The sequence below is a fragment of the Pan troglodytes genome, chromosome 13 (assembly GCF_028858775.2).
Source record: "Pan troglodytes isolate AG18354 chromosome 13, NHGRI_mPanTro3-v2.0_pri, whole genome shotgun sequence".
NCBI lineage: Eukaryota > Metazoa > Chordata > Mammalia > Primates > Hominidae > Pan > Pan troglodytes.
In genome coordinates, this window is record NC_072411.2 from 110,540,398 (window position 1) to 110,565,342 (window position 24,945).

General features: G+C 37.3%; 1 protein-coding gene across 30 annotated transcripts in view; it reads left to right on the forward strand.

The window, feature by feature from the left end:
* The window catches only part of PIKFYVE (phosphoinositide kinase, FYVE-type zinc finger containing), a 92,611-nt gene that overhangs the window by 40,568 nt on the left and 27,098 nt on the right, over nucleotides 1-24,945 (forward strand). For 29 of the 30 annotated variants that reach the window (XR_678623.5, XR_010149859.1, XM_516057.8 and 26 more), the window contains 11 exons: nucleotides 5,595-5,654; nucleotides 7,661-7,790; nucleotides 8,559-8,739; nucleotides 11,242-11,316; nucleotides 13,627-13,734; nucleotides 17,494-17,634; nucleotides 18,278-18,404; nucleotides 18,637-19,796; nucleotides 21,553-21,653; nucleotides 23,210-23,281; nucleotides 23,891-24,062. Coding sequence is in view for 28 of the 30 variants with exons in the window: in XM_516057.8 (XP_516057.3) it covers nucleotides 5,595-5,654; nucleotides 7,661-7,790; nucleotides 8,559-8,739; nucleotides 11,242-11,316; nucleotides 13,627-13,734; nucleotides 17,494-17,634; nucleotides 18,278-18,404; nucleotides 18,637-19,796; nucleotides 21,553-21,653; nucleotides 23,210-23,281; nucleotides 23,891-24,062 (2,327 nt within the window). In the remaining 2 variants the exon portion in view is untranslated. The remainder of the gene's footprint in view (nucleotides 1-5,594; nucleotides 5,655-7,660; nucleotides 7,791-8,558; nucleotides 8,740-11,241; nucleotides 11,317-13,626; nucleotides 13,735-17,493; nucleotides 17,635-18,277; nucleotides 18,405-18,636; nucleotides 19,797-21,552; nucleotides 21,654-23,209; nucleotides 23,282-23,890; nucleotides 24,063-24,945) is intronic. The other variant, XM_009444132.5, reaches the window with a different exon arrangement.

Below are 24,945 nucleotides of genomic sequence, written 5' to 3' on the forward strand. Positions count from 1 at the left end.
CGGAGTGGAATGGAACAGGAGGCTCCAAAAATGACATTGTTATGGTGCAACCCCAGATTGTATCTCCAAGGAAATTGACAGGAGAAGCACCTGCAGTTGACAAAAATGTGACCCCTTTTGAACCTCCCTGATTTCAATCCTTTTTTTTTTTCTAAGAGACAGGGTCTGGCTTTGTTGCCCAGGCTGGAGTGCAGTGGCGCGATCTTGGCTCACTGCAACCTCCGCCTCCTGGATTCAAGTGATTCTCCCACCTCAGCCTCCCGAGTAGCTGGGATTACCAGTGTGCACCACCATGCCTGGCTAATTTTTTGTATTTTTAGTAAAGGTGGGGTTTTGCCATGTTGGCCAGGCTGGTCTTGAACTCCTGGCCCCAAGTGATTCACCTGCCTTAGCTTCCCTAAGTGCTGGGATTACAGGCATAAGCCACTGTGCCTGGCCCTCAATCCTTTAAAAAGATTATCTATCAAAGTTGTAAGTGGCAACTTTCGTAGGAGAATGAATCTGAAAGAGGGGGCAGCACTTTTAAGAAAAATGACAGTCTAATGGAAGTCCAGCTTGCCCTGAAGGTTGGAGAAAATGCCAAGGATATCTGAGAAAGATTTAAAGTTTGGTAGAAAGAAAAACTAGGCCAGTTATTTGGGAAAGTTTATATAATATTGATTGATGACTAAAAGAAGGCTTCTTTTTCCTCCCCGCTCTTTAGACTAACTTTATCAGGAAAGAATACACATGGTTAAGAGGAAAGTGAAGTTCAGGATATTGAAGAGATAGAGAATTAATGGTTTTTTAAATAAGTCTGTTGCCAGGTTTAGGCAAACTGTATGCCAGGTTGTTGAAAGACTTTGGATCTGGGATCATGGAGCCAGAGTTTGTTATCTTTGAAGAGTTTCGAAGAGTAGGAGAGAGTCTAGATGACTATAGTGATAGATACATTTTTTTTTTTTTTCTTAAAGTTGGGTTCTTGATTTGACTTTGGAAGCTGGCAAAATGTAGAGAAGTGTAGTAAGCAGAATGTATTGTGGTATTTAGAAAAGGGATTGGTGGTGACTGGGCCACCAGCATTGGTTAAGCAAACTAAGTCATTCCAAAACAACCCCATTTCCATTTTTTATGGTGATACAAGATTGATAAATCAGAAGACTATAATCGATACTATCTTTGTTGATGTTAATAAGACATTTAATGATCTCTCAATAATTTTGTAGACAAAGAGGACAATTTTGTACTTGAAATATGTTAAAAGAGGCAAAGGCAATGGTCATACTTGTTTAAAGCACAGGCTTTGGAGTCTGTACGAGCTTTATTTTTAAAATTGTAAATTGACAAATTATAATTGTATGTATTTATGGGATATAAAAAGATGTTGCAAAGTATGTATAAAATATGGAATGATTAAGGAATAAGGATTTGAAATGATAGATATGTTTATTAAACCAAACTAATGAACATATTCATCATTTCAAATCCTTTTTGTTGGGGCAGGGTGCAGTGGCTCATGCCTGTAATCCCAGCAAGTTGGGTGGCTGAGGCAGGCGGATTGCTTGAGTCTAGGAGTTCAAGACCAGTTTGGGCAATGTGGCAAAACCCCGTCTCTACAAAAAATACAAAAAAATTAGCCGGGTGTGGTGGTGTGCGCCTGTGGTCCCAGCTATTTGGGAGGCTGAGGTGGGAGGATTGCTTGAGCTTGGCAGGTTGAGGCTGCAGTGAGCGATGATTTTGCCACTGCAGTCCAGCCTCGGTGACAGAGTGAGACTTTATCTAAAAAAAAAAGAAAAAAAATTCCATATTATTCTTAGTGGTGAGAACCTTTGAAATTTACTCTTAGCAATTTTGAAATATACAATACACTATTATTAACTGTAGTCATCATGCTGTACAGTATATCTCAAAAACTTATTCCTCCTGTCTGAATGAAACTTTTTACCCTTTGACTAGCATCTCCCCATTCCCTTCACTCCCTTAACCTCTGGTAACCACCATTCTACTTAGTATGCGCTTTTAATATGAAAAACACAAAGAGTGTAGTGTATCTGGTGAATGTAAGAGCTTATGATAACACTAGTAGTTGGTTTTTTCTTTTTTTGAGACGAAATTTTGCTCTTATTGTCCAAGCTGGAGTGCAATGGCCCGGTCTTGGCTCACTGCAACCTCCGCCTTCCGGGTTAAAGTGATTCTCCTGTCTTAGCCTCCCAAGTAGCTGGGATTACAGGCTCTGCCACCATGCCTGGCTAATTTTTGTATTTTTAGTAGAGACAGGGTTTCACCCTGTTGGTCAGGCTGGTCTCCAACTCCTGATCTCAGGCAGTCCGCCAACCTAGGCCTCCCAAAGTGCTGGGATTACAGGCGTGAGCCACCGCACCCAGCCCACTACTAGTATTAACACATGGATTTGTAGCTTGTTGTACAAAATATTGAAAGGATAATTAATAATTTGATGTCAACAGGAAGTGGATGCTCCTAGGTTATGTTATAGGGACTTGACTCTATATTTAGAGTTGTTCACTTTTTTTTTTGGTCAGCACTTTTAATGTTTTTTTAGGTCCACAAATAATTAAAATCTGGAAAGAATGGCTAGCGTGTTGGATAGCAGAATTGACATTTAAAGATCTTTATTTTCTCAAGCAATAGATTGAGACTAACAAGATGAAAGTTAACACAGTTAAACATAAAAGAATAAGGCTTAACATGTTTAATATTAGTACTTTGGAGAAAGTCACTCTTAATAATTTGTGTGATAAAGATCTAAGTTTTAGTTATTTGCAAACTTAATAGTGTGATGTGCCAACCCCGCACTCCCCGGCACTCCCTAGGGCAATAATAGATTTCATTAGTGGCCATATAATGTCTAGAATGAGGATCCAATTTACTGTTTTGTGTTCAGTTCTCATTTGTGAATAGAACGAGGTTGCCAGGATCCTAAGACATCTGAAAACCATGCTAAGGAAAGCTGGACTATTTAAAATGGAAAAAAGACTTGGTGTTTCCTTTAGGTATCTGAAGAGTACCTGAAAGAAATTATATTTATTTTGCATATGGCTGAAGGAAGAACTAGATTCAGTAGTTGGGAGTAGTGAACTTTTGCCACTGTGCGTGGTAAGTGTCCAGGTTGTGTCTGAATGTCCACCTGTCATGGTTATTGAGGACAGATGCCTGCATTGGGTGATGCGTTATATAGACTTGGGGACTTCTAAGTTTTCTTTTAATGCTAAATCTGTGAACTGAAAAATCTAGATCTAGAATTAAAAAGAAATTATAATCCTTTAGCCTACTCAGTGAGAATATTACAGAGGAGGTTCCAGCATTAGGAAGAAGATAATTATTAAATTGACCTCTTAGGTCATTTGCAGTCTTATAATTTGAAGACTTTAAAAGTCTCTTAATAAATATTACTGGCTTTCACAGTTCTCTCTTAGTTTTTAACATACTAACGAGTTATTCTTTTTACATTTTTTCTTGTGAAGTTGAAGCGTAATAGTTTGCTGAGTGTTATAGTCAAGATGAACACTGATTATCAGAAAATAAAGATTTCCAGGGAGACTGGTAGTTACGTGAAAAAATAATAGAATTCTTTTGCCTCTGGTTTTCATTCCCTTTGTATAAATACAAATGGGAATGGTTTTTATCTTTACATTGAAATTAAAGGTAGTACTTATTAAATATTTTCTTATGGATTGCCCTATATTGTTTCAGGCTGAGGAAAATTGGATTTATAAAATTGGTTGAAATATCTGTACTTTAAAAAATACTACTTATGCTTTCTGTCTGAAGTGAGAAAACCCTATTTTCAGAAGCTCGTAAAACTGGCTTAATTTTTCATTATTGGTCTTGGAGAATTGTACAGTTAAAATATATTTTATTATGTATTACAAGCAGGATTCTGAACTATTCTTGGAAAGTTAGCAAGTAAAACCTAGAGAAGAAGGTGAAAATCACGGCTTCCGTAAATCTCTAGATGTAGTTTTCCGTGTATAGGAAAACATGGGATAGAGGAGCAAGTTAAACACACCATGAGAAAACAATGGATTGTACTCTGAATGTGGGACATTGCACAGAACATTTGACCTGGGTTCTTTTAAATTCATTTTATGAAAAGAAAAAAAGACAGGAGATCTGTTCTAGATTAAAAGAGAATGAAGAGATACAGGAACCAAATGCCATGTGTGAACTTGATTGCATCGAGGCTTAAGAAGAAAAACTGTGGATTAAAAACATTTTGGAGACAGTTGGATAAACTTGAGTATGGGCTAATTCTGTGCTATTAAGACATTGTTAATTTTCTCAAATATGTAAATAATATTGTGGCTATAGAGAAGAATACCTTTATTTTTATGAGAGTTGTGCTGATGTCCTAGTGGTAAAGTGTCATGATGTGTGTAACTTTGAATGATCGGGGGGAAGAAACATACACATATATGGCAAATCCTTAACAATTGTTGAACTCAGGTGGATGGTATACAGCATTTTCTGTAGGTTTGAATTTTTTTCATAACTAAATGGGGAAAATCCACCATTTCTGGAGTCTCATATAGATACAATTAAGCTTTAGTGTGAGAAGGCTGGTAAAGAACAATACATTAATTGAACTAATAGGATTTGGTGTTACTCATTCCTGTGAGGGAAGAGTAGAAATAAAGTATAACATCTATCTTGCCCACATACTCGATTTTATTCTATTTGGCATAGTGCACTTGAACTTTCTAAATGAAATATTTTCTTTGTTTCCTGGTTGGAAGGATGAGCATATTGGCTTATAAACATAGTAACTTTTAAAGCCCAGTTGTTTATAAATGTACTTGGAGAAAATTTTGTGGAGATCCTTTACCGTAAAGGAGTTTACATGCATCGTGTTTTAATTTGCATAGTGGAAAGAACCTCATTTGAGCTATGCTTGGTCACAGACCTAGAGAAAGTTCACAGGGAAGTAAAGAGTAAGTTTCACTTGTAAGAAAAGTATTTAATATATTAAAAGCATTCAGAGTGTGTTCAGTTAGTGTCTAGCAAAAATTTGGCAGTGTTTGATATAACTTTTGAAAAACAAAAACACTTATTTGGAACTAATACAAATACTGATGAGTTTTATCTTTATTCCTGCCAATGTCACTTCTGTATTAATTTGTTTTATAGCTTATATTCTGAAATTTGAAAAAAGTTTATATTGTTTTATCAGGTGGGTTCTGTATGAACTGCTTTGTGCATAGGCAAAGTGATTATTTGTTAAATCATCAAGTTACATGTGAAAAGAACTGTAATCTTTTAGGATGGTCGTACAAGTATCTGAAGATCTTAATTTTCATAAACCGGTTGGTTTTGGTAAGAGAAAAACATTTCTCTATCTGACATTTGAATTAAGGAGAATTGTTTTCACGGCTCTATTGTGTTATTAATGCAAGTCTGCTTAAGTTTAGTATGAAGTGCATAGAACAAGTATAAAGAGGCATTTTGACCCAAAGCTTTCTTGAATTTGCCGGGCAGTGATGGGTTTAGTATGAGTAATATTTTGTGTGTGGGCGTATTCTCTATATAATTATGCTGACATGTTATAGTCATATGTCTCTCCTTTTGTTCCTCCTCTCTGTTGTCTCCCTGGTATGCAGAGTATTTGATTTCTGACACTGGAGGACAACAGCTCTCAATAAGTGACGCTTTCATCAAAGGTAATTTTATAAAAAGCTGTATGTGGAATGGTGTCTCTTTTTTTCATGAGGATATACTTAGGGCTTAGCACATTGATTAGCACAGAGAAGGTGCTGAAAATATATTTGATTATGGTGGTATCATGGGAACACAGTTTTTAATATATATAATGATTTAGAGAATGTTGAGAACCAAGAATGTAAACTTGGACTTGGTTTGCGAGAAGGAGGTCTCTGATGTGAAAAGTAATTGTTTAAAAACTTTTAAGTAGAATTTGAACTTAATTCTTTTAAAGACATAGTTTACACTTAACTATATTGTGAATATAATATTAAGTATTGATATAAATATCATCAAGGATTGTCAAATTTGTCAAAAAGCCCACAGGCAGATCTCCAGTTAAGGATGCTGCTTGCCCTGTGGAGTGAGGAAGAGAAGCAGGCAGTAGAGGTTAAAGAACTAACTCTGATGATAAATTTCTTTTGGACACAAAAGGAGAATAGAAAAGTATTAGCCTTCTCCTATTCCTTCCCTACTTAGCTTAGCTTAGCTTCCTAGAGTAAAGACATTCTTAGTCCATAGTACTCCACTGGTTAGGCCTCAGATAATGGGAGAAAATTTCTCTTCCTTCTTGGCTCCCATGGTTTCAGATCAAAGAGAGAAGGCAAGCGGGTACAAGGAGCCACTGCAGCTTATCTGATAGCTTGGCAGTGCTTCTAAATTCATCTCCAAGCATCTGGTTCGGCTAGAAGTTTACAGAGTGGCCCTTTATGTAATTGAAATGTGCAATTCTTGTACTTCACATGTCATGGACATATACTTTACTGTGTAATCTGCTGGGCTGTTTGGTGGAAGTTTTTTTGTTTGTTTGTTTTGCTTTTAAGAGGGGACAGGTTAGAGAATTTTTGTAAGCATTTCCCACTTCTTTTCTTTCCACTTATTTGGTCAGATTATTCAACAATTATTTAGTGAACATATTTTTTTGTTAAGCATTTATTATTTATTTTTTGTCTTATCTATTTTCATTCATCCTTTAAAAAATTTAAAGATTTTACACAAATTCTACATAAATGCTATTTATTATGTTTTAATATTTATGTTTTTGAGTCTGTCTTGCTAAAATTTTGTTAAAAAACCCCTGTGCCAATATTGAAAGAGAAACACTATTGAGGATTGTCTGAATAGACTTTCTACACTGTCATCTGTTGTTTTGTGATATCTGAGCTGAGCTTCTTTCTTGAAAATTCATCACTCTCGCTATCATGTGTTCTTTTGCCAGCATTCAGATTTCTGTTGAATGCAGTTTTCAGTTTGTGATTTTTTTTTTTTTTTTGAGATGGAGTCTCGCTCTGTCACTCAGGTTGGAGTGCAGTGGTGCGATCTTGGCTCACTGCAATCTTTGCCTCCTAGGTTCAAGTGATTCTCCTGCCTCAGCCTCCCTTGTAGCTGGGATTACAGGCGTGTGCCAACACGCCCAGCTAATTTTTGTGTTTTTAGCAGAGATGGAGTTTCGCCATGTTGGCCAGGCTGGTCTCGAACTCCTGACCTCAGGTGATCTGCCCACCTCGGCCTCCCAAAGTGTTGGAATTACAGGCGTGAGCTACCACGCGCGGCCCAGTTTGTGATTTTAAAGGGGAAATTAACACCCTCGTTTTTAAAAATTAAAAGGAGAAGCAAAAGTTTCATTTTATTTGCTTTTCAGAAGCTGTGCTTATAATTATTGGCTTGAGAGTCTTAGTTACGTACATTTGATTTTCACAGTTCTGTTTCTGATTTTGGCTGTTGCCAATTACTGCTCTTCTTAATTCTTGCATTTCTGTATTTTTAGTGTATTTTATGTATTTGTAAGTATTTTCTTATGCATTTTATTTATATGTTTATTACATGTTCTTGCCTTTTTACACCAATAATTTATGTTGGCTAACTTAAAACATTTATAAAGACAAAGGGCAATTTCTAAATATATGAGTAGATGGTATAAAACAGGACAATGAAGTAATAACTTCTTATTTTATATTGTACTTAGAATCCTTATTTAATCGCCGAGTAGAGGAAAAATCCAAAGAGCTGCCTTTCACACCTTTGGGCTGGCATCATAACAACCTGGAGCTCCTGAGGGAGGAGAATGGGGAGAAACAAGCCATGGAGAGGTTGCTGTAAGGCAATGAAATTTTTAATTTTAATTTTTCACTTTTATTATCTTCAGTGACTTGATAAGCATATGCATCATTCCTCTTAAAAAGGGAGGTCTTTTTCTTTTTCCTTAGAAAGTAAAAAAATACTAAGGTTACTTAGGAAATAAAGTCTATTTTGACTTGTGATTAAATTTCTTATAAAACCAAGAGCCCCGGCTGGGTGCAGTGGCTCACGCCTGTAATCCCAGCACTTTGGGAGGCTGAGGCGGGAGGATCACAAGCTCAGAAGGTCGAGACCAGCCTGGCCAACATGGTAAAACCCCGTCTCTACTAATAATACAAAAATTAGCCAGGCGTGGTGGCGCTGGCCTGTAATCCCAACTACTCAGAGGCTGAGACAGGAGGATTGCTTGAACTCAAGAGGCGGAGGTTGCAGTGAGCTGAGATCGCGCCACTGCACTCCAACCTAGGCAACAGAGCAAGACTTCGTCTCAGAGAAAAAAACAAAAACAAAAGCCCCAAACTGTGCTTGTCTGTCCCCATTTTACGTGTTAAAATTTCATTTCAGTCAATTGCAGGGGACTTCTTAGTGGAAGATATTCAGATTTCATTTATATGCAAAATCCTTAAGGTACAGATATAATGAAAGAATGATATTGACCTAGAAAATCTTATCTGTGAGCCATAATTGAAATGTTTATTTCTTTGTAGGCTGTTTGTTTTATCATCAGAATTATTGTCTCTGGCAGTATTAACTATGCAAACTTCTTTCTTATAATATTTTTGTAGTTCAGCTAATCATAACCACATGATGGCACTACTCCAGCAGTTGCTCCATAGTGACTCACTGTCATCATCTTGGAGGGACATCATCGTGTCATTGGTCTGCCAGGTTGTTCAGACAGTCCGACCTGATGTCAAGAACCAGGATGATGACATGGATATCCGTCAGTTTGTCCACATCAAAAAAGTGAGCTCTGCTAATGTTTTACTAATGCTAGGAACTGATGAGGCAGGACTGATTGTAATTTTTGTCTTAATGGTAATCTGAAAAGAGTCATTACCCTGAGGGGTGCTAGGTGAGGAGTAGGAGGTTTTGCTGTCTGCTTTGTTTGTTAGCAGCGCACTTAGGAGTCATGGAAGCCACGCATAGGAAGTGAAAGGTCAATGGAAAGGATGAGTTATATCGGAGATGAGTTGGGAACCCAAACCAGAGATAGGTTCTTCCTTTCTTGCTTCCTCTTCTTGACAAGTCAGCTTTGAGAAAGCCTGTTCTCACAGATTGTGATCACTGTTCGGAGGAAAAGCAGTGGGTAATTTGCTTTATTTAGATCAAGCTTGTCCCACTTGTGGCCTGTGGGCTGCATGCAGCCCAAGACTGCTTTGAATCCGGCCCAACACCAATTCATAAACTTCTTAAAACATTATGACATTTTTTGCGATTTTTTTTTTTTTTAACTTTTGTATGTCTCGTTCTTTTTTTAAAATTATTATTATACTTTAAGTTTTAGGGTACATGTGCACAATGTGCAGGTTAGTTACATATGTATACATGTGCCATGCTGGTGTGCTGCACCCATTAACTCGTCATTTAGCATTAGGTATATCACCTAATGCTATCCCTCACCCCGCCCCCCACCCCACAACAGTCCCCAGACTGTGATGTTCCCCTTCCTGTGTCCATGTGTTCTCATTGTTCAATTCCCATCTATGAGTGAGAACATGCGGTGTTTGGTTTTTCGTCCTTGTGATAGTTTACTGAGAATGATGATTTCCAATTTCATCCACGTCCCTACAAAGGACATGAACTCATCCTTTTTTATGGTTGCATAGTATTCCATGGTGTGTATGTGTCACATTTTCTTAATCCAGTCTATCATTGTTGGACATTTGGGTTGGTTCCAAGTCTTTGCTCTTGTGAATAGTGCCGCAATAAACATACTTGTGCATGTGTCTTTATAGCAGCATGATTTATAGTCCTTTGGGTATATACCCAGTAATGGGATGGCTGGGTCAAATGGTATTTCTAGTTCTAGATCCCTGAGGAATCACCACACTGACTTCCACAATGGTTGAACTAGTTTACAGTCCCACCAACAGTGTAGAAGTGTTCCTATTTCTCCACATCCTCTCCAGCACCTGTTGTTTCCTGACTTTTTAATGATTGCCATTCTAACTGGTGTGAGATGGTATCTCATTGTGGTTTTGATTTGCATTTCTCTGATGAAAAAACTACTTTAAAGTTCATATGGAACCAAAAAAGAGCCCGCATCGCCAAGTCAATCCTAAGCCAAAAGAACAAAGCTGGAGGCATCATGCTACCTGACTTCAAACTATACTACAAGGCTACAGTAACCAAAACAGCGTGGTACTGGTACCAAAACAGAGATATAGATCAATGGAACAGAACAGAACCCTCAGAAATAATGCTGCATATCTACAACTATCTGATCTTTGACAAACCTGAGAAAAACAAGCAATGGGGAAAGGATTCCCTATTTAATAAATGGTGCTGGGAAAACTGCCTAACCATATGTAGAAAGCTGAAACTGGATCCCTTCCTTACATCTTATACAAAAATTAATTCAAGATGGATTAAAGACTTAAACATTAGACCTAAAACCATAAAAACCCTAGAAGAAAACCTAGGCATTACCATTCAGGACATAGGCATGGGCAAGGACTTCATGTCTAAAACACCAAAAGCAACGGCAACAAAAGCCAAAATTGACAAATGGGATCTAATTAAACTGAAGAGCTTCTGCACAGCAAAAGAAACTACCATCAGAGTGAACAGGCAACCTACAAAATGGGAGAAAATTTTCGCAACCTACTCATCTGACAAAGGGCTAATATCCACAATCTACGATGAACTCAAACAAATTTACAAGAAAAAAACAACCCCATCAAAAAGTGAGCAAAGGATACGAACAGACACTTCTCAAAAGAAGACATTTATGCAGTCAAAAGACACATGAAAAAATGCTCATCATCACTGGCCATCAGAGAAATGCAAATCAAAACCACAATGCGATTTTTTTTTTTTAAGCTCATCAGCTGTTATTAGTGGATTTTATGTGTGGCCCAGTACAATTCTTCTTCCAGTGAGGCCCAGGGAAGTCGAAAGATTGGACACCCCTGATTTAGATAGTAATGGAGTCCTGTGTGTGCTTTTTCCCTATGATATTTAACTTAAACAATAGTGTTAACTGCCACATGGCACTAGTTTATTCAGTCAGTGAGTACTTTAGAGTCCTAGGGTAGTACATTAGAGAACAGGGAATGGGAAAACAGAGTCATGCAGAGATGCCATTGATCGTTGGTTGAAAGGAAGTATTATTTCCTGAAATTTTTTGTTCTTATTTGATTACATAATAGTTTTAAAAAAATGGAAAGAAATAATAGCGTACATCTAACTAGATTCTAAGCATGTTATCATTGAATTTTATTGTTTTCTTAATTGTTCCATTAGATCCCAGGTGGAAAGAAGTTTGATTCTGTGGTTGTCAATGGCTTTGTTTGTACCAAGAACATTGCACATAAAAAGGTAATGTGATTCAGTTCAGCAGTGAAGTTCAGCAAACCATGGCTGTGTGCTTAGGTAACAAGTTGGGGCACCTTAGTTATGGAAGAAATGGACAATGGACAATGAAAGGCAGCTGTGTCTGCCATAGGGGTGAAATTTGGTTGGTTCAGGGAAGATTTCCCAGAGCTGAGGATGAATGGATTGGAATTTGAATAATGGGAATTCACCAGACAGAAGGAGGAAGGGGAGAGGATCAGGCTTCTAGATTAACAGAATGATAAGATACTGGCATTATTTATCTCCTGATCCTGTTACGTCTTAGGGAGACAGGGTTTCTCTAGTAGGCTGGAGTCCTTCCAGAGGCTTAGCATTCTAAAACTGATAGCTCTTGTAGTGCTCGGCTACAGAACTGTCAGTCTTCTTCTGTTATCCTTCTCACCTTATATCTTTGTAGCACTAGCACAAAGGAGTGGAGTGAGATAACCTGGGGTATTAAGGAGACTCTGAGTTCCTAAGGTGTAATATGGGCAATGTAGATGAAGCTGGAGGAAGCAGGCAAGGGCTTTGTATGTCATTAAAGGTCTTGAACTTTATTCTGAAATCTTTTGATTCTCAGTGTAGTGTACATACATTGAGATCACATGTGGACCTTTTAAAAATGTCTGTTCTTAACCTAACCCCTAGAAATTCTCATTCAGTAGGTTAAGGGCAATGGGAGTGTATGGATGTTAGGGAAATGGTGGTACTGTATTTAAAGTAGGCACTAGGCTGAGTGTGTAATCCCAGCACTTTGGGAGGCCGAGGCTGGCGGATCACGATGTCAGGATTTTGAGACCAGCCTGGCCATATGGTGAAACCCCATCTCGACTAAAAATACAAAAGTTAGCCGGCGTGGTGGCGTGTGCCTGTAGTCTCAGCTACTCGGGAGGCTGAGGCAGAAGAATCTCTTGAACCTTGGAGGCGAAGGTTGCAGTGAGCTGAGATCACGCCACTGCACTGCAGCCTGGGCAACAGAGTGAGACTCCGTCTCAAAAAAAAAAAAAAAAAAAAAAAAGTAGGCACTTCAGGTGTTTCCAGTGTCATTTGTTGGTCCTTGCATTTTGAGATAACATTGTTCTATAGTAGTGTTCTCAAACCTTGCTGTGCTTCAGAATCACCAGCGGAAACATTCAAAACAGAGATACCCTGGCCCCACTTCTGGGGATACTGATTTTGTTACAGCGAGAGCTGAGGCAGATTTCTAGCCTGAGCAACCAGATGGATGAACTCTAGTCTTGTTTTCATTTTTTTTCTAAGTTGAGCTTAATATAGTTTTTTCTAAGGCATTAAGATTCCTGAAAATTATTAGTGACCATAGATAAATAAAAATATACTTGGCTTGAGTTTTGTACTTATCGCGTAGTTTATTGCAATAATTCCACATCAGTCAATATTTCTACACAGAGTCTTACTAAAACCACACATTACCCTTTAAAGGAGAACTTTAAACCAAATTAAATGATATTTGTTGAATTAAGAGGTAAATATGTTGTGCCTTCTCAGAAAGTGAGGAAAATTTGTATGTAGGTGTGGTGGAAACATATGCATGAATGACTGTCTTGCCCCACTGATTAGAGATAGTCCTTGATTTGTAGTTGCTAAAAAGAGTCCTGAATTGAGTTTCCCAGCTGGTGAGTCACTGTTTTCGGAACTGTTTGCCAGTTTGGGGTCCATAAACTTGGTCAGCCTGAAACCTCAATTGCTATTCTGCCTGTGGCTTTAAGCACACGGTTAGGGTATATTATTTGAGTCTCTGCTTCTTGAGATGCTTTCAGATTTTCTTTTTGAACTTCATGTTTCCTATTTCAGCTTGCCACCTTAATGATTGTTTGGAAATTTATTATATTAGCAATATGTTCAGGAGGCATTTTAATTCTGTTCTCCCTCTTCTCCTCTTCAATTTTAGACAGACTAAAATATGCTTTTAAAGTTGCTTATTTCTTGGAGTTTGTGAAGTAACCCGTCATTAAATACTGCTCCCTCCGTGCACACTCAGGGCATGATGTTTCTTCTTACAACATCAGAAATAAAAAAAGTTAAAGAGTATAGAAGATCAAAGTAGTATTAAGAAAGAAAAGCCATTTTTTGAAGAATTTTGCATTGTTCTGAACATATTATTTGCTTTGAAAAAATTTAATACCATAAAAGAACTAAATGAGAGTATATTAATACTAATATGAGATACATTAAGTTAGTAGGAATTATGAACAATATAGATTTAAAGTTATAATTAAAGGAGGGCTGTAAAATGCAAACCTTTAAACACTTTAACAAACTGTTCATTTTTTGTAGATGAATTCTTGTATTAAAAACCCCAAAATTCTTCTGTTGAAGTGTTCCATTGAGTATCTCTACAGAGAAGAAACTAAGTTTACTTGCATTGATCCTATTGTGCTTCAGGTAAGAATTTACTACTGAAAATAATAATTTAGAGGGATGTTTGTGTACCATGATGCTTATAAACTCTTAATGATTTTGACTTAATTCTAGCTAATTAAATTGGATAGGCAAACTTGATAGCTTACCAAAACCTCTGTCACTCATTATTTTTAAAGTTTCAAAGTGTTAAAGGTAACATGTGACTGTTCAAGGATATAAGGAAGAAAAAGTGAAAATCCAAATACTAATTTCCCTTTCCCACTTAATCCACTGATTTACTGTGGGAATTTTTCGAACTTACCAGATTTCTAATGGAATCTCTGGTTTGTAATACAGTCTATGCTACTAAAACATATTTCTAGAACATCAGTTAGCTTATATGTAGTTGGCAAACAGAATAATGTCAGATGAAAGTTGTGTTGGTTTCTCAGTGGTTTTTCCTAAGCAAGGAGGCCCAGAATAGCTGCAGTAGGTTATAACCCTCAGCCGGAAAGGAAAACAGTCTCAGCTCAGCTGCTACACAGGCAGAAACCCTTCCAGCTCTATTTTAAGAAAGTAAAAGTGAGCTTTTGCTTGCAGGGCTCTCTCCCCAGGGAGGCACACCCGCATCTCTGTGTGGTTCTTGGTAGCTTTGCTGCTCAGAGCTCCATTTCTAGTTGTAGCGTTGCAATAGTTTTTGTGCATTTAATTTTACTTGAGGCAGCCTCATGCCATATGAAGCTCTCTGCCTGGGCTCTCCATGATTCCTCTTAAGGTACCAATTATTATTTTTATTAGTGCTGAAGGTATAAAGTTGCATAGGTTTTAAGTTTTCTGCTCCAACTCCTTTTCTCCCATAAATACTGTTAATTTTACTTTGTGGTCATTCAAAATGGAAGCTTTTAGGGAATGTGTATATTATATTATAGTGGAAACACTTATGCTGGGTTCCAGAAACATTTAGGAAAAGCATTACTTGAAAATTCCTAGGTAAATACATTTTTTTCAAGAGTGGTAGGAGCAATCACTTTCGTACTGATTTCCTAGATAACAATAAGAGAAAATGAGTTGTAGTAAAAGGGACAGTGCTTTATAAAACTCTGCTGTATTATTTAAGAACTCTGTGACCTGGGGCTGTTTTCTCTTTGGAATTCAGCTGTGCTATCAGTAAAAATGATGGGTTTTGACTAGACATTTTAGTAGAGAACTCTAAAGAAATAAAGGGAAATACTTCTTTTTTCTTTTTCTTTTCTTTTCTTTTTTTTTTTTTTTGAGACGAAGTCTCGCTCTTGTCCCCCAGGCTGGAGCGCAATGGTGCAATCTTGGCTCACTGAAACCCCCGCCTCCCGGGTTCAAGCTATTCTCCTGCCTCAGCCTCTCGAGTAGCTGGGATTACAGGTGCCTGCCACCACGCCTGGCTAATTTTTGTATTTTTTTAGTAGAGACGGGGTTTCATCATGTTGGCCAGGCTGGTCTTGAGCTCCAGATGTCAGGTGATCCGCCCGAGGCGTCCCAAAATGCTGGGATTACAGGCGTGAGCCACAATATTCATTTCTTTTGAAATTAAGCCTTTGTGATAAAATTCTATTAGCATTATGTTTGAGATCTTTAACTGTAGCTGTTCTAGGTATTATATGATCTGTTGGGAAATTGGAATTAGGAAGTAGCTGAAATAGCATCTGTTAGAGTTATTTATTCAGAGATCCAGAAAAAGGGATAACTCATGTTGGTTTCAGAATGTAGAGGAGAGAATTCATAACCCTACTAAAACAACTTAGGGATGGGCATAGTGGCTGACACTTGTGATTACACTTTTGGAGCTGAAGGCAGGAGGATTGCTTGAGGACAGGAGTTCAAGACCAGCCTGGGTAACATAGTGAGACTCTGTTTCTACAAAAAATAGAAAAAATTAGGCAGGCATGGTGATGTGTGCCTGTAGTCCTAGAAGGGTGAAGCAGGAGGATTGCTTGAGCCCAGGACTTTGAGGTCACAGTGAGCTATGACGGCACCTCTGCACTCCAGCCTGGGTAACAGAATGAGACCCTGTCTCTTAAAAAAAAAAAAAAAAAACCAAAAACTTAGAAATTGCTTTTATTTTGGGAGTTGTGAGGTTAGGTTTTTTGTTGTTCTTGTTTTTTTTTAACCTCTGAACTAGCTAATTGGATTCTTGGCTTTTAAATTAAGAATTGAAAATCTTTCAAGGAAAGTTAGTTGGAGAATGGAATTTCTCCTGAAACTCTTGTCAGCATAATCAAGTTTAGAATGATGAATGAGATTCTTACTGTGTTTGCATTAATTTGCTTACAGACTTATTTGTGGATGAAGAAAATTTAGTCTAAGATTGATAATAGTCAAGCTATCTTGATATATATATATATTTTATTACACTTTAAGTTCTAGGGTACATGTGCACAATGTGCAGGTTTGTTACATATGTATACATATGCCATGTTCGTGTGTTGCACCCATTAACTTGTCATTTACATTAGGTATATCTCCTAATGCTATCCCTCCCCCCTCCCCCACCCCATGACAGGCCCCCGTGTATGATGTTTCCCTTCCTGTGTCCAAGTGTTCTCATTGTTGAATTCCCACCTATGAGTGAGAACATGCGGTGTTTGGTTTTTTGTCCTTGTGATAGTTTGCTGAGAATGATGGTTTCCAGCTTCATCCATGTCCCTACAAAGGACGTGAACTCATCCTTTTTTATGGCTGCAGAGTATTCCATGGTGTGTATGTGCCACATTTTCTTCTTTATTTTTATTTTATTATTATTAGTAGTAGTATACTTTAAGTTTTAGGGTACATGTGCACAATGTGCAGGTTAGTTACATATGTATACATGTGCCATGCTGGTGTGCTGCACCCATTAACTCGTCATTTAGCATTAGGTATATCTCCTAATGCTATTCCTCCCCCCTCCCCCCACCCCACAACAGTCCCCAGAGTGTGATGTTCCCCTTCCTGTGTCCTTGTGTTCTCATTGTTCAATTCCCATCTATGAGTGAGAACATGCAGTGTTTGGTTTTTTGTCCTTGCGATAGTTTACTGAGAATGATGATTTCCAATTTCATCCATGTCCCTACAAAGGACATGAACTCATCCTTTTCTCTGGCTGCAGAGTATTCCATGGTGTGTATGTGCCACATTTTCTTAATCCAGTCTATCATTGTTGGACATTTGGGTTGGTTCCAAGTCTTTGCTCTTGTGAATAGTGCCGCAATAAACATACTTGTGCATGTGTCTTTATAGCAGCATGATTTATAATCCTTTGGGTATATACCCAGTAATGGGATGGCTGGGTCAAATGGTATTTCTAGTTCTAGATCCCTGAGGAATCACCACACTGTCTTCCACAATGTTGAACTAGTTTACAGTCCCACCAACAGTGTAAAAGTGTTCCTATTTCTCCACATCCTCTCCAGCACATGTTGTTTCCTGACTTTTTAATGATTGCCATTCTAACTGGTGTGAGATGGTATCTCATTGTGGTTTTGATTTGCATGTCTCTGATGGCCAGTGATGATGAGCATTTTTTCATGTGTCTGTTGGGTGCATATATGTCTTCTTTTGAGAAGTGTCTGTTCATGTGCTTCGCCCACTTTTTGATGGGGTTGTTTGTTTTTTTCTTGTAAATTTGTTTGAGTTTTTTGTAGATTCTGGATACTAGCCCTTTGTCAGATGAGTATATTGCAAAAATTTTCTCCCATTCTGTAGGTTGCCTGTTCACTCTGATGATATTTTAATATGTCCAGATACTGCATTTTACCAGGTGTAATATTTCTGATTTATCTTACTTAGGAAAGGGAATTCTTGAAGAATTATGTCCAGCGAATAGTTGATGTTCGACCCACCTTGGTTCTTGTTGAGAAAACAGTGTCTCGGATTGCCCAGGACATGTTATTGGAACATGGCATTACTTTGGTCATTAATGTGAAGTCAGTGAGTGTTTTTAATTTTCTATTGTATTTTAAAAAAATCACAGCTTTTAAATTTATATGCACGTATGGTAGGTATACAAGAATCTTTTTTTCTTTGCTGTTCTATTTGTATTGAACGTGGGACAGAAGATATGGCACCTATTTCATTAAGATTCAGAATTTCAGACTGGAACTGGAAGAAAGTATAATTGATTATGTAATACTTATTGGTGTCTACAAGACCAAAAGTGAAATGGACATTAGTTAATCACTAGGTATTTGTTGATCCTTCGTTTTTGTTGGAGAATTGCTCAAGCAGAAAACGTTCTCTCCCTTGAAAAGTTTACCCTGTGCAGAACAGGGGCCAATTCTAGGAAGTTGTTTTTCTCCCCACATTATCTTGTGGTAATCCATGATACTTAAGTGCATTTTTATAATGTTATTAATATGAGTAAGGTTTCAGTGGGCATATATTGATTACTAAGCAACTAAGTGTAGAAGAATCCAGAATAAAAAAATTCATCATATATTTATTAAAAAGGAAATTTGTGAATGTTATTTTTTAATTTTTCCATTAAAAAATTAAAAATTACTTTTCCAGATTAAATTTACAAAGATTTTTATTCTTCTCTAGTTTTGTAATACAATGTTTTTCTGTTTTGTAGCAAGTTTTGGAACGAATCAGTCGAATGACCCAAGGTGATTTAGTGATGTCAATGGACCAGCTGCTTACAAAACCACACCTGGGCACTTGTCACAAATTTTATATGCAGATATTTCAGTTGCCTAATGGTGAGTGATCTTTAGCATAGATTGACCTGAGGAAAAGAGTTAACTTATCACTACTACAATGTTTACTTACTAGGAAATACCTATTAATAGTGGGTAAGTGAGGATAGGCAACTGTGATCTTATTCGTGTAAGAGTTTTTCTTTTACAGATGTTAAGAGAGTGAATTAATTCTATTTGGACTTCTGGATTGCCACCTCCACCATCTTAACTTTCTGTTTGTTTTTGTTTGTAGAACAAACCAAGACACTGATGTTTTTTGAAGGTTGTCCACAGCACCTAGGCTGTACAATCAAGCTAAGAGGAGGCTCTGATTATGAGCTGGCTCGAGTTAAGGAGATCCTAATATTTATGATCTGTGTTGCTTATCATTCTCAACTAGAAATATCCTTTCTCATGGATGAATTTGCTATGCCTCCCACATTAATGCAAAACCCTTCATTCCATTCCCTGATTGAGGGACGAGGGCATGAGGGGGCTGTCCAAGAGCAGTACGGTGGAGGTTCCATCCCCTGGGATCCTGACATCCCTCCTGAGTCTCTGCCCTGTGATGATAGCAGTTTGCTGGAATCGAGGATTGTGTTTGAGAAGGGTGAGCAGGAAAATAAAAATCTTCCGCAGGCTGTTGCCTCTGTGAAGCATCAAGAACATAGCACAACAGCTTGCCCGGCGGGTCTCCCTTGTGCTTTCTTTGCACCTGTACCGGAATCATTGTTGCCACTCCCTGTGAATGACCAACAAGATGCTTTAGGCAGCGAGCAGCCAGAGAGTTTGCAGCAAACAGTTGTGCTGCAGGATCCCAAAAGCCAGATAAGAGCCTTTAGAGACCCTCTACAGGATGACACTGGATTATATGTTACTGAGGAAGTCACCTCCTCTGAAGATAAACGAAAGACTTATTCTTTGGCCTTTAAGCAGGAATTAAAAGATGTGATCCTCTGTATCTCCCCAGTAATCACATTCCGAGAACCCTTTCTTTTAACTGAAAAGGGGATGAGATGCTCTACCCGAGATTATTTTGCAGAGCAGGTTTACTGGTCTCCTCTCCTCAATAAAGAATTCAAAGAAATGGAGAACAGGAGGAAGAAACAGCTGCTCAGGGATCTCTCTGGACTTCAGGGCATGAATGGAAGTATTCAGGCCAAGTCTATTCAAGTCTTACCCTCACATGAGCTAGTGAGCACTAGAATTGCTGAGCATCTGGGCGATAGCCAGAGCTTGGGTAGAATGCTGGCCGATTATCGAGCCAGAGGAGGAAGAATTCAGCCCAAAAATTCAGACCCTTTTGCTCATTCAAAGGATGCATCAAGTACTTCAAGTGGCAAATCAGGAAGCAAAAACGAGGGTGATGAAGAGAGAGGGCTTATTCTGAGTGATGCTGTGTGGTCAACAAAGGTGAGCCAGACCACTTTCTGATGCTCCTGTGCATTTAGGATGTGTTGAATGACTCCTCAAAGACAGGCTAAAAAAATCAGTTTGGCAGACTGCATGCAGATTTGTGAAATATTTCTTCTCTTATGCTATTTTTGTTTTTGTCTTGAGTCTGCTGGCTTATGTGTTACTTTAATATGTATGAAGCAGAATTGTAATGAAACTGGGTTTCAGGGTTTTAAGATGAGCTTATAGTAAGCTAGGAAGATCCCTGAAGTAAGGGGAAATGTGGAGCTGCTTAAAATTTCTGACAACGTGACTTGGATGTGGTATGATAATCCTGGATCCTTGTGTCAGGGAGTGAGAGATGGAAGCTTATTGTAGGAAATAGTTGTGTTTTTAAAAAAAAGTTAGCAGCAAATATATTTGTTTTCTAAAAAAAAGTTAGCTCTTTTTTTTTTTAACATAAAACATTTTACCTTGTTATTTAACTATGACAGTGATCTTTTTCTTTTTAGGCATAAATTGAGAGCAAATTAAGGAAGGTTTATAGATCCATTATTGATAATGGTAGCAATAAAACTAATTAACAAATCCATTGCTAGATGAGGAAATGCAATTGTTTAATAAAACGAAAAGATGTCCAATTTTGCCAGTAGTCAAGGAAGTGCTAAATAATGTATGTTCAATTTCACTAGTAGTCAAGGAAGTGCTAAATAATAGTGGTGCTAAATAATTTTTTATTTGTCAGATTGACAAAAAGGAAAGTCGTAAAAGACCCATGGTTAATGATGGCATGGAAAAACACCTTTCATAAATTTTATGTAAGTTTATACAAATGTAGGTATATGTACATTTGTATAAATTTATAGAAAGTGATAGGAAAGTCTCCATTAATTTACACATACATGTATATACCTTTGACCCAGGACTCCAACTTTTTATAATCTATCCTGCAGAAATAATTAAGTATGCTTATATAAGGGTGCTTGCATTTTTTAAGAATATATGTACAAAGATGTTTATTGAAACAGTTTAAGGATGAGCAGGATCTCAAGTCATTTAATGACTTGGATAAAGCCCATGATATATTTGAAGTGTTAAAAAGCAAATTATGTTTTAACATGTGTTGCATTATTCCATATTTATAAAAACAAAACCCCCTGTTTGTACTTAGGAAGTGATGTGTGTATGTGGGACAGGTATGTAAACTAGCAAAAAGAATAGATATTTTAAAACCACAGAGTCAAACTCCTCAGCTTAGGAGGTGGAGTAGAATCATAGGAGGAGCAGTTTTGTGTATTTTATGAACTTCTTCATATGCTTCTATACTATTTCAATTTTAACAGAGAGCTGGTTTTACCTTTGTAATGATCAAAAACAGCCGTAAGCATAGATAAATAAACACTTTAGAATTTAGATTTCTGGGTGTCTCAGATTGATGTTATATCCCATCAGTTCAGACTGTTAAATATGGGTATATTTAATTAATTTTTTTCCAAAATAATTTAGTGCAGTTGTGTAAAATAAAGAGTAAGTTAAGAAAACAAGCTATCTAGACATTGTTTTGTATTTTTAAGTTTAATTGAAACTTTTTGGGTTGTCTTTTCTCAAAAACCAACTGCCCTTCCTTATATTTAGTTTTCTGTAGTTTTAAATCTTGACCAGAGCCCCCACAGTGATAACTGGAGGCTTTACAAATAGAGTGGAGTGTGTTTGGTGCATTGGGGTTGAATGCGGTTGCAGTCACTTGCTCATCCATTCATTCCTTCTATTTCAGGTGGACTGTCTGAATCCCATTAATCATCAGAGACTTTGTGTGCTCTTCAGCAGCTCTTCTGCCCAGTCCAGCAATGCTCCTAGTGCCTGTGTCAGTCCTTGGTAGGATTCTTTTCCCCCTACACTATTCCACATAAGAACAGAATTCCAGCAATTAAAAAAAAACAAAAACAAAAAAACAATCATTAGGACCTGTATTTAGGTACACAGCACACTGCTGGTCATATATGAATTGATAGAACTTTTAAACTTGTGAAGTAAAGATGAAAATACATGTTTGTTCATGAGTAGAAGTAAATGAGAGTATATTAAGAGTGAAAAAAGTGTGAGGGATAGAAGAGGAATTTGTATTGGTTGACTTTCCCTTATCTGAAATGCTTGGGACCAGAAGTGTTTTGGATTTAATATTTTTTCAAATTTGGAAATACTTGCATATACTTAATGAGTTATCTTGGGGATGGGACCCAAGTCTAAACATGAAATTCATTTGTGTTTCATATACACCTTGTACACGTAGCCTGAAGTTAATTTTATATAAGATTTGTAATAATTTTATGTATAAAACAAAGTTTGTATACATTGAACCACCAGAAAGCAAAGGTTTCAGTTGTGGAATTTCCCTCTTGGGGTACCATATCAGGACTCAAAAGTTTCAGATTTTGGAGCATTTTGGATTTTCAGATTAGGGGTGCCCAACCTGTACTTAAAAATATGAGAAAGTTGACACACAAAAAGCTTGTTTATAAGCATTTTGATGATAGCATGTACGATTTAGGCAGGTTTTCCTTCAGGCATAATTTTTATAAAAGCAGTCAACCTTTTGCTTTATTAATGGGTTTTAGTCTAAAACTTAAGTAGATTGATAGAAACTGAAATACATTTTATGTTTTAAATTATTTTTTTCAAATTATTGTCACAAAAACCTCACACAGACATACATAGCCTTACATTACATGTTCACCTTTAGTTTTAAAAGTACTATGGAACATAACTTCTTGTTTGGGGGCACTGTCTCCATGCCAAAACATATTCTGTGTTTTAATTTTGGATAACTGAAACACTTATTTCCAGCAGTGAGCTCATGGGTTCTTCTAGTAGTATAGCTTCAGCAGGAAGACTTGGGACTGGCAGAACCCATGGGAATTTTCTCTGGGAGTTTATATATAGGTGAAGGCTTGAATAAGATGTGGATTTCAACAGTTATATAGCCAAACTGTCTTGTGAGCATTTATAGGTTAGATAAAAAGTTAGAAACTGGCACTTTAGCAAGAACTGCTGTTTTCCATGCTCAGTAAAGGCATGGACAAGAGAGTAGGAGACCAGAGTCCCACCTTGTGCTGACAGGGCTTAAGCCTTTGTAAAGGAAACCTTTACCTCTTCTTAACTCAGATCAGTTTTACTAAATTAATATTATAGTTTATGCATCCTCATTAGTTTCATAAGACACTAGTGGATTGGGAGTGAAAAAGATGCTTTAGTGTGGCAAGTCTAAACTTGTTTTATTAAAAAACCTGTTTCATAACAACAAAGAACATTACCTCCTTTCATACTTCATTGTAAGTACCATACATTTAATAGGTAATCATAATTTGTGGTCTCATGAAATGTCTCTGGGGCATGGTAATTCTTATGTTTCTAAGAGGTGGTCTCTTCTTTAGGATTGTAACAATGGAATTTTATGGAAAGAATGATCTTACATTAGGAATATTTTTAGAGAGATACTGTTTCAGGTAAGAACATATTTCTTCCTTCTGTTCCATTACACATTTTTGATGCTCAAAATTTCAACCTAAAGTGTAAACATGAGTCGAATGTTAAGTGACTGTTACATGATCCTCACTTTCATAGTGCATATCGGAGTATATCATTCAAAGAAGTAATAATCTATTTCATATTTAAACTGAGATCTCTTATCCAGAACATCCCTCATATCTCTGCCCATCTAATTACCCTACCATCAACATTTTTCGGATACCTGTTTTTTTACAGTGATTCAAATGAGAGGTAAAATGTTGGAATCATCTAGACCTCAGTTTAAGTCTTAGCATCATCACTCGCCACTTACATGACAAAGCACTTTACTAGTCCCCTTTATAGGGAATAACAATCCCTAGAATTATCAGAAGGTAAAAGGAAATGTTTTAAAATTGTTTGGCAAATAGAAGGTGCTTAACAAATGGAAACTATCACCGTGCTGTAGCTGAAGACGATGTTCAGCTGCAGGCTCAGAGCAGCATGAGTACCTTGTGCAGATTGTTCACTAGTCATGCTGCACTTTGACAGTGGTTCTGATTTCTGTTTCATGCTTAATGTGAGAAGGGCTCTTTTGTTTGTCAAAGGCCTTCTTATCAGTGTCCAAGCATGTTCTGTGATACCCCCATGGTACATCATATTCGGCGCTTTGTTCATGGCCAAGGCTGTGTGCAGATAATCCTGAAGGAGTTGGATTCTCCAGTACCTGGATATCAGCATACAATTCTTACATATTCCTGGTGTAGAATCTGCAAACAGGTAAATAGACCCTATTACTATATTTTGTTTGCCATTTATTTCTTTATTTGTATGTTTTTTTTTTTTCTGAGGAGAAGGTTTCCTATATGGTACTGGATTCGTTATTTGTTATAGAGCTCTGTTTGTCATTGTTATTTTACCTTCCAGTGCTGTACGTTCAATCTAGTATTCGTTTTTTGAAGATCCCATCTTAGGAATGTATCAGTCATTAAATAAAATACAAGTGCCTTATACAGTAAAGTATCTTGAGGTTGTATCATGACATATCTCAATTTTGTTTATTCATTCAACAAACATTTAGCACCATTTATGTGCCAGATACTGTGCTAGGCCCTAGGAATGAAAAAAAGAATAAGGAATGACTTCTGTTCTCTAGGGGAGGAGACAGACTTGTAAAGCAATAACTGCAGTATATTAGGATATTTGTATAATAAATTCGAGCCTATATGAGCATTTCTATTCACATACAGATGAGACCATGTTGAAATTGATCTCTATTGGTTTTTATGCATGTTCTTGAGAAAAGGACATGTGTTTTGTTTCTTCTTTGTGCCTTTCTTTACTTTTCTAACTCTGGGGCAAAAATTTGGTGCCAATATTGTGTTTTTTTTAATATATGATTTTTATCCAGACTGCTTGCAATCTGGATAAAATATTCCAAATTTAACTTATTACCTTAATTAGGTACTTTCTTTCTTTGTTTTTTTTTTTTTTTTTTTTTTTTGAGACAGAGTCTTGCTCTATCGCCCAGTCTGGAGTGCAGTCGTGTGATCTCTGCTCACTGCAACCTCTGTCTCCTGAGTTCAAGCTGTTCTCTGCCTCAGCCTCTGGAGTAGCTGGGACTACAGGCATGCGCCACTATGCCCAGCTAATTTTTGTATTT